Source organism: Sinocyclocheilus anshuiensis, unplaced genomic scaffold (assembly GCF_001515605.1).
Source record: "Sinocyclocheilus anshuiensis isolate Anshui unplaced genomic scaffold, SAMN03320099.WGS_v1.1 scaffold1003, whole genome shotgun sequence".
Taxonomy (NCBI): domain Eukaryota; kingdom Metazoa; phylum Chordata; class Actinopteri; order Cypriniformes; family Cyprinidae; genus Sinocyclocheilus; species Sinocyclocheilus anshuiensis.
Window position 1 is genome coordinate 1295521 of NW_015542495.1, and position 10866 is coordinate 1306386.

The 10866-nt window shown below is 35.3% G+C and overlaps 1 protein-coding gene across 1 annotated transcript in view; it reads right to left on the bottom strand.

Annotated features, from left to right (window-relative positions):
- ppp1r12a (protein phosphatase 1, regulatory subunit 12A) overlaps positions 1 to 10866 on the bottom strand; it is a 109146-nt gene that overhangs the window by 45226 nt on the left and 53054 nt on the right. Inside the window, exon 2 of the mRNA XM_016493751.1 lies at positions 2094 to 2224. Within this exon, the coding sequence (XP_016349237.1) occupies positions 2094 to 2224 (131 nt within the window). The remainder of the gene's footprint in view (positions 1 to 2093; positions 2225 to 10866) is intronic.

Here is a 10866-nt window from a genome sequence, read left to right on the forward strand (position 1 = left end):
CGTTTCAGACCGAGTTGATTCGTCTTTTGCATCTCCTCCTCCTTATGTTTGAACAGACACATACACACAGAATTATGTCAATAGTACCCATCTCGACGATCATTCTCGTAAACGCAGTCGGTTATGTTTTAAGTGAAAGTAAACAGCTGAGAAAGAAATCGGATGTGTATCATACTGGATCCGTGCAGTCGGATTTAAAGGGACAGCAGCCTATAAATACGTGCTGCTGAATATGTCACTAATGTTAATCAAACAACAAAACAGCTATAACAAAGATTAATCTAAATTGAATTCATACAGTGAACACTATGCAGTTATTTTACACTTAATTATTACATTTCTGTACCTGAATACTACTGTTTATTTTATCTATGCTTGTAAATTGTGTATTTCTTTTTTTTTTTCTTTCTTTTTCTTTCTTTTTTTTTTTACCGACTGTTCATTTGCCTTTAATCGTGTTTCAACTTTCTCAGACTATAGTTTTTGCTGTGGTATATGAAGAAGTACTTAAAGTGTGTGGAAAGCAAAGTTACAATGATATAAAATTAGTGTAATTAATTTGTTTTGTTTGTATGTTCACATTGATGTTAAATTACATTTTCTGATTTGTTACATTACTTATTAAGTAATGCTAAAACACTGCTGGTCACTTTCAGAAGTTATAGTGATTCTTTCTTTTCCAAGAAAGAATGTGAAACAAATTGGCTATATAATTTTAATTTTTAAATATTTTAAAATATAATTGAAATTGATTTTTCACACTTTAAGCAATATGGTATCGCATATCGAATATAGCATTTTTTAACAAGGTATCGCATATCGCATTTTTCTTCAATATCGCACAGCCCTACATGCAACTAAGATTTCAAATACTGGTCACACTTTATTTTAAGGTCCAATTATCTCTATTAACAAACCATTAACTATGACCTTTGCCACAAACTCCTAATTTGCTGTTTATTAATAGTTAGTAAGGTAGTTGTTAAATTTAGGTATTGGGTAGGATTAGGGATGTAGAATATGGTCATGCGGAATATGTGCTTTATAAATGCTAATAAACAGCCAATATGTTAATAATAGGCATGCTAATCAGCAACTAGTTAATAGTGAGAATTGGTCGCTATACTAAAGTGTTACCCAAATATTTTATATTACAGGCTTTGGCTGAAAACCTCACAAGTCATAGATGTTTCTTCAACTACAAAGGTTTGAGGTCAAGTTAAAATGTTTTTGAAAGAAAGTCTCTTCTGCAGACCAAGGCTGTAATATTATAAAATATTAATAAAATAGGGAAAAAATTTTTTTAGTATTAGTATATAGTATTTTTAATATATTTAAAAATTAAATTTCTTCCTTTGATGGCAACGCTGATTTTTTAACAGCCATTACTCCAGATTTCAGTGTCACATGATCCTTCAGAAATCATTCTAATGTGATGATTTGGTGCTGAAGAAACATTTCTTATTAATATCAATATTGAAAACAGCTGTGCTGCTAGTATTTCTGCAAAAACCACAATACATTTTTTTTCAGGATTCTTTGATGAATAGAAATTTAAAAAGAAAGCATTTATTAGACACTAAAATATTTTTTAACATTACAAATGTCTTTACTGTCACTTTTGATCAATTTAATGCATCGTTGTTAAATAAATTATGAATTTCCTTTTTATTTACACATTTCTTAAAAAAAAATACTAACAATTTAAAATATTAAAATAATAAATACATAATACATAAAATACAAAAATTAAATACATAAAAAATAATACAAACAGTAGTGTATAAATGCATCACAGGATAATGTTGTGTTATTTAAACTGAATCCTTTGTTTTGCTAAGGCTAATATTACAGCTAGCACATTACGTATTTTTTTATTTTGACAATTACAGCTATAATTTGTATTTTTAGACTTTGCTTCATGTTTTAATATTTAGTGTCTAAAATAAAACGTAGCAAAAATCAAAATGTCATGTGATAACATGACAAAGAAGTTAAATGTATTTGTTTTAATAATAAATATCAAACCCTGTGACAAAAAGAAGGAGAAGAAGAAACACTTAAGTTTTCTGTGGTGGGGAAGTGGGACTTACTCAGCGATGTCGAGGTATCCGCAGGAAGCGGCAGCGTGAAGGGGAATCCAGCCTTCATTGTCGGGCTGGTTGATGCAGGCTCCATGCTCCACTAGGAAGGTCACCATGTCCACATTATCATCTATGCAGGCCTGGAAAAGAGAAGAAAGGAGTTAACATCTAAGCAAGAGTACTAGCCATTTAGCATCTCAAAACCAATTCAAATTGACCCGTCCAAAACAATATTCATGCAGCATATAGCATTTCAGTTACCTAAGGTCTGGATTAAGAGCCTTAGCAAAACAGTTTCATAAACCCAAGTGTGAGCTTCAGGGCCAAACATTAATCTTCAGTGGGAACCTATTCCTCTAAACAAAGGCACATTATATCATCAGGTAACCAAAATCCCTTGAGGGAAATATGGAGGTCTGTATTTAAAGCATGTCACCACTCGATGAGACAAAAGAGATTGATAGAGACAGTGACAATATATATATATATATATATATATATATATATATACACACACTACAGTTCAAACGTTTGGGGTCAGTAAAATTTTAAGAAATAAATGCCTTTATTCAGCAAAGACACATTATATTATTCAAAAGTGACAGTAATATTACATAATATTGCTGTATTTACTGTAATTTTGGATCAAATAAATGCAGCCTTGTTGACCTTGTAAAAAAAATAAATAAATAAAAACGCTGACAGAAAAATACTAACTTCAGTCATACAAATTTGAAATAAATGATATATTCTTCCTTTTTACAGTCGGCAAAGATCAAAGATTTTGATCATGGCGATCGTGTTAACTGCCTAATTATCTTATATTTTGAGAGGGGCTCTCAGTGCCCATTGTCAGACTCAAACACCTCACAGTCTAAACTCCACAACCTTGACTAGCGTCCAACCTCAGTTCCCCATGTGCTCCCCTCTTGAACGGCTGCCCGTAAAATCTCCTGGTCTTACGGCTGGTTGCCATGACAATACCATAGACAAGGAAACACACAAACCAGCCTCACGTTCAGGGCACACGACTATCTGGTTGAAATCCTTGCCCAAATTTGGGCTGTTTACAGTACCGCAATAGAAACGTGTGGGCCTCTTTGCTCTTATCAGGGCCTTGTCAAGCCAGAGGTAGAGGAAACCAGGACTGTCCAAACAACTAGCTTAAAAGATTCTGAACACCTTTTACAGGTTCAACGTGGCTGTTATTGTACACAGACTTCACCATGAAATCAAAATTGACAACTCTATTTTTTTATGGAATATTACAGTGTTTATTTTAAATGTTTATCCATAATTTTTTACATTTATGTGCTGACATCTCTCCTCTCATTACATTTGCACCGGGACAATAATCACTCCTCTCCAGATACACTTTCACTCAGATACAAGTCAGAATACCAACTTTAAATTAGCAAAATAGGATGAGACGTGTGAGAATTTTAACAAAACGGAACTGAAAATTATTTTAGTATTTAGTAGGAAGTAGGCTGTCGTGAACAATTCAGTCTGCCTGTTGAGTCCATGGAGGACTATGTAGAAGCAATTTCATCTGCTAAATTAACTTCTAAATTAATTCTAATCTGTGCCCGATTTGAAATCCTACAAAATAATCTATAAATCATATAAATAAAAAAACTGATGAAGTAATTTCAGTTGTTATTATGACCATTAATGTATTTAGTTTACATAATACTATATAACCAAAGCTATAGGCTAAATCACAAAATTAAAGATTTTAGTTAGTACGCTAACCTATGTTTAGTTAACTAAGCGCTCAGCTTATTTGCTTATGATACCGCTACCTGATTAGCCTTACACTATACCTTACAACAAATGTTAAATGAAACGTTTTACACATTTTGTTTGATTGGCTTTAGAAATGACTACTTCCTGAAATCTTAGGCTCAACAGAAAGAGCATAACGAACTGACAACTGCCCTCAGACAGCCAGTAATCACAAATAGGTCTCATAAGCCTTCGGCAGACATGACAAAATAGACGAATATAATAACATGGTTAAGAACAATTTGTGAGTCTTTTTAAACGATTCATTAAAAACAGCCAGCTCAGTCATTTGTTTTTATCAAGAACTGCTCTGACTAATTCAGTGAGACAGATTCAAACCGTTCAAGAATAATTTGTGAGTCTTTTTAAATGATTCATTAAAAACAATCAGCAAAACAACCACAAAAGAAATACACATTATAATTTGATTGCCATTATAGGTAATTAACTTAAAAGAGTGATACAAAACACATTTTTAGGGGCACCCAAATATGGCCCACTGCCCCAAGTCATTCACTCGGCCTTGGGATAACGTCCCGCTTAAGGCAAGCAAGCATTCCCTCTGCCCTCAAAACACACCATGTTTATTATAAGCCTAACCCAGCAGTTCCCACAGCCCAACAATGGCAATCCCTTAATGGCTGTAATTGTTCAGGCCTGACAGGTGTGAGAGGCCGTGACCACATCAGGGAATGCAGAGCTGGACTTTGAGCTAAAAGACAAGGGAAATTACTCTCCAAAGAAAAGAAGAACTCTAAACTAATTCCATAAAGTGCTTCTGAGCGCCATGTTGGAGTCTCGGAGCACTTGTGTGTAGCGTAGGAAAAAAGCAGCACTGTAAATTCCTTTCCGAACATGCACAGAGCAGCTATAAGAATGTCATCTGTGTGTAATGAAGACAGATTTGGTATGTGGGCGACAAACTGATCCAGACAGACGTGAGGTCTGTTTTTTATTTGATGGTGCGGCTACACATTTAGAAGACATTTGGGAGCTAATCTGACTATTAATGTTAGTAATAACAGCAAGGATTACATCCAAATCCCACATCACTGATGGTCGCAGACAGGCACGTACAGAGACCACAGACGTGTACTGACTCAATAGAGAACAAGTCATCACATCTCCATTCAAACCTGTTTGACAGAGCTGGAGAGATGCATTGATTAGTACCAGACATGGAGATAAAGCAGATATATTTAGGTGTATACATAATAACCAACAGAAATCTTTGGTTTGAATGAGACTTCTGTGTGAGCTCTGCTTCATATGTTGCTGATCTATTGACAAAGCACCTTTTTTGCCAGCAAAATGTTGCAGAATTTTCGCGAATAAGATCAAACTTTAAAGGGATAGTTCTAGTGGTTCAACGGATCACAAATCTCACGGTTCAGATCACATTACGGTTTTTGACCCACGGATCGGATCATTTTTTGGATCAGCAAGAAAAGAAAAATATTTCAATTTAAGTTGCATTCGATTTATTACTTAGAGCGAAGTACTTCTTTGATACCACAGCAAATACTACTAGATTAACTAAGAAAGTTTAAACATGATTAAAGAGACAAGAGAACAGCCAGTAAAAATAAGAACAAATACACAAATTACAAGCATAGATTAATACAGCAGAATATGTTACAAATAATATAAGGTTGGTAGTATTCAAATACAGAAATGTAATAATTAGGGAAAATAACACTGCATAGTGTTCACTGTATAAATTAAATATAGATTTTTATCACAGCTGTTTTGTTGTTTGATGATCATTAATGACAGCAGCAGTATTTATAGGCCGCTGTCCCTTTAAGACCTGATGCACGGATCCGATATAATGATACACATCACATCCGATTTCTTTCTCAGCTGTTTTCATTCACTTGAGACATAACTGACTGCGTTTACCTGAATGACAGTTGAGATGGGTATTTTGTGTGTATAATGTGTCTGTTCAGAGGATTCAGAAGAGGATTCAGTTCGGTGTTCGCGCGCCATCTGAAACGCGTTTGCGAGCTTCATGTGTGTGCGGCTGTGCGCATACTAGAGAACAGTGCGCGAGTAACGAAACGAGTTCCCTTTCGCCTTTTCTCTCTGGAATTGTTTAAAATTCGCTTGCTTGTGTAAATACGAACAAATGATAAACTTATACTCTATTATGGTTAAATTTTGCAATTAATCCGCGGATCACATGCGTGCCGAACCATGGGGCTTGGTCCTCAAGGATCACGGATCAACTACGATCCGTTTAACCACTAGATAGTTCACCAAAAAATTTTTAATTACCCCATGATTTATTCACCCTCAAGCCATCCAAGGTGTTTTCTTCTTTCAGACAAATACACTCAGAGTTGTATTAAAAAATGTCCAGGCTTTTCCAAGATTTATAATGGCAGTGAATAGGGGTTGAGATTTTGAAGCCCAATAAAGTGCATCCATCCGTCATAAAAAGTGCTCCACGTGGCTCTGAGGGGCTAATAAAAGCCTTCTGAAGTGAATCAATGCATTTGTGTAAGAAAAATATCCATATTTAAAACTTTATAAAACGGTAATCTCTAGCTTCCGCTAACGGTATTACGCGCGCTCACGAAAATTAGAAGTACAAGACAAGGATTTGTAAAGAAAAATATCAGAGGATTTCGATATAAGCCAAGAAGAGACTGGTTTTCCTTTGCTGTAAACAAAACTTGGCTCTTGTGAGACTACGTCATCTGCTGGAACGCCACTCTCTCATGAACGTGCGTACGACAGTTAACAAAACCTAGAGATTATGGTTTATTAAGTTTTAAATATGGATATTTTTCTTATTATTAACTATAGAATACCCAAGATAGAATGGGGAAAAAAATCCAACACTTAATATGGCCGCTCTATTGAAGGATGCCCCACCTCTGAATAAAAGAGCCAATCGCTAATCAGTAAAGTCAGCACATCACTGCAGCTGTCGCTAGTCCCGGTTTTTATAGAAACAGTCAGCGTTCTGAGACACACGTTTAGGACTGTGCATGCGCAATGGCTGGTCTAGCCTGAAAATAGGAAAATTTTACCCATTCAAAAGATAGGAGCTGCACTTGCATGCATGAGTGGCATTTCAAAGATGACTGCCGAGTGAAATTTCTTGCCTTAAAGGGACTCTGATTAACCCCCTGGAGCTGTGTGGAGTACTTATGATGGATTGATGCACTTTTTTGGGCTTCAAAATCTCGACCACCATTCATTGCCATTGTAAAGCTTGGAAGAGCCAGGACATTTTTTAATATAACTGCGACTGTATTCATCTGAAAGAAGTCAGTCATATACACAGGATGGCTGGAGGGTGAGATGGGGTCATTTTCATTTTTGGGTGAACTATCCCTTTAAGTCAAACTATTGCCAATAGGGTCACAAAGCTGAATTCCGCAGTGTTGCCAAAAGCAAACAAGAAATCTGCAGAACTACCGAGATGAGTGACATTCAATTGAACCCAAAAGGATTCCGGTCTAAAATGTCAACAATAGACCACTTAAGCTGCTCTTAAGGAACAAGTGGTGAACTTCAATACACAAAAGCACCACAAATACATTCAAACAGCTGCTGATCTGCCTTGTAACCAAAAATGTCAGCACCATGCTGTGTAGGATCTGGTCTGTGACGCACTGCTAAAAATAGAGGGTTTCAGACGTGCACAAGTCAAGTCTCGGTTTTACTCTTACAGTCGATGCCATGATGATAGATATGATATGAGTACCTAGTTCTGTTTTGACGCTACCGCGTCTCACTTCTCGCAGACAGACCTAAGCATGCAGAATTCAATCCGCAGTTAAGTGAAAACAGTCTCAGCTGCCAACAGAGAATTTATATACCGCTGAGCAGGTTTTTAATTAGAGGCAGGATCACTATACAAAATGCTACCTTTAGTGGACTTTCAAAGCTTGATCAGTTATATCTGAGACCACTATAAAGAAACCCAAGAGAGGACACTAAAGGCCATTTTGTTCACCAACACGCTTTCAATTTTGAACGACTGCAGATGCTTGATTCTGGACACAAATCAACAAGGTTGCCGGCTTAAAGATATAATCAAAACAGGCACATTTATCAGGCTCCTAACTTCACTCAGCAAAGGTTATAATGGACGATTATTGTAAAAAATCTGAGTTGGGCCATAGAGCTTGAGACTAAAGTCAATATTTGGAACATTTTGACAGTGTTTGATATCTCAAGATTTAAGCATTTGCTCTAAAATACTTTAAAAGAATAACTGTTTTTTAATCAGTGAAGCCATCATTCAACCAGATTCTGCAAAGTAGATTCACAATGTTTCATTTAGTAATGGTTTTAAACAATCACAATGTCACAATTACACAATGTTATTTCCTAAATGAACAAGGAAGATTTAGATGAAACCATTTATATAGGCCTAAATCAACAGTAATATATTAACCAGCAAATAATTTTAAAGCAAATCATTGCTGAGTGAACAAAAATGAATCAATAAATGACAATATCAGTCATTTAATTCAGACTTTTAATCACAAATCAACAAAGATCAACATACATGCATACAAAAATATTTTTATTTGTGTTTCGAAGATAAGTGAAAATCTTTTGGTTTTTGTGAAAGTCTTTTGGATTTGTGAAAGTCAGTACGTTTTAATGAACTAACCTTTGAAAAATATAGAGATGCTTTTAAAAATAATCCATCTTAACATGCACAATATTCACCATATTGGTCAATTATTACATGGTCATCAAAAAAATAAAAAATAAAGCGTTAACATCTGATGTATCATCCAGTCCTAGTTTGTGGACCTGAGCGCTTCCTCTTCATTGCATAATGACTATAATAAAAAAAGTGTATGTGGACAATAATGTGGATATGTGGACAATATAATCTAGTCTAAAGGTCTACAAAAGCCATACTGTTTTTCAGAAAATGCAATTAGAAAATCTGACCCAGGACATAGGGGAACATCCCATCACTAAGAGAAGAGACACTATGCCCTCATTTCCCATAAGGCACTCTTCACATGGATTCATAAACATTGCAGACACATTAGAAGGTTTTCAACCAATCAAGAAAGTGCAGTTAAAACAGGCACAAAGAGTTTAACCCCTATATAATGACATGCTGGGATATGAAAATCAGCCAGACATAAACCTGTGATTGCGAGACTGTCTGTTGAAGTGCCACATTACTAAAACGGCTCAAAGGAGGAAGTGATGCTTCAGAGTAGCACTGTACCCTAATGAAACCTGATCCTGACCCAGACCGCCAACTTCTACAAGACCGACCACATCGAATGTCAGTACGTTAAAGGTGAAGTGTGTAATATGCAGAGACAGCTAAAAGTAAACCATTATTAGGATGATTTCCCAGAAGAGTTTAAACACTGTGACGCTATCAAAACATTGCTCTGTTTGTTTGAGCATCATGACAAGCCTGACGCAGTTACACTGGCTCGTTCAATAGCTTAAGTTCAGGGTAGGACCAACGGAGGAGGATGAAAGTTCTTGGAACACATGTCTGAAAAATAATAATAAATATATATAAATTATTTTTTATTCTTTTTGTTGAAACTGAAACCAGATTAATAAAAACAAATTTAACAAATTTGAATAAATTATTAAAATAAATACTGGCTGATAAACTGTTGCAATACTCTTTGGCAATAGAAACAATAAAAAAAACTGAATAAATTAATAAAATGAAACGATAATAAACTGTTGCAATCCTGTTTGGTTACTCGAGAAACAAGATTAATAAATTAGAAAAATTAATAAAAAATATTGTATAAATTATTTTTGCTATTCTGGCTGAAGCATCAATAAATAAATAAAGAATAGCCAAAGTAAAGAAATTAATTAATAAAATAAAACCCGGAGAATAATTTTTGCAATTCAGACAGACAGACAGACAAACAAACAGATAGAGGACATGAGATGATGATAGGGCCATGGCTCCAGGCAAAAAAAAAAATTGAGTAAGGAGCCATTGGCTCCTACAAGAAAAAAACTTAGGCACCAAATTATTTTTTTAGGTGCCACAGAATAAACGTGTTTTATTTATTTACTTATTATTATTATTTTTTATTTTATTTTTATTATTTAACATTTCAATCATACTGTCATGTGTTTATGTCTCATCTTTTCTTTACTTTATCAGCATATTAATCCATCTTGTAGATGACCTGGGAACTAAGGCTCACTTAAAGTGGGAACAATGTATTTTCCAACTTGAAATATACAGTCACAAAGAATTGTTCATTACACAGAATCTGTACCAATATCATGGACCATAAGCATAATTTGGCTACTGAGTGTAGTTTGGGCTCCCCCTCAATGCATCCTGTAAATGTTGTCATACACTCTTAAAAATAAAGGTTCTTCACGATGCCATAGAAGAACCTTTTTTGTCTAAATGGTTTTATAAAGAACCTTTAACATCTGAAAAACCTTCACATTTCACAAAAGCTTCTTTGTGGCGAAAGAAGGTTCTTCAGATTATAAAAATTGAGAAAGAGCAGTGCGCTGCATGAGACAAAAAAGTAATATAGCCAAAACAAACAATATAGTCGTGTTTAGTCACTATTTAGTGTGGTATTTTTTGACTATATTCACTCATCATGACAGTAAAATAGGGCATTCTAAGTCAATATACTGCAGTATTTCCTCTCTCAATCAGTAGAAAATATGGTTAACACTCGGTCATGCACAACCCTCTACATTGCGAGTAAATCACTCGCATATGCGACTAAATCTTCACTCTGGCGACTAAACTCTCCGTCATGTGCTGTTTTTCAGTTCATCTGAATGGATGTGCAACGCACAACGTACCGTAAACTCTAGACTCTAGTCGCACGACTCGCCGTCGCTTTGTTTCACACACATGCAGAGAGAGGGAGAGAGAGAATTGACGCACTACCTATGCGCGCTACATGTAAACGATATTTGTTGTATTTTGCTGTCAAAATAACGGAGTTCCTTTGGAATTCTTCAGCTTTTAAGAACTACCGCTTTC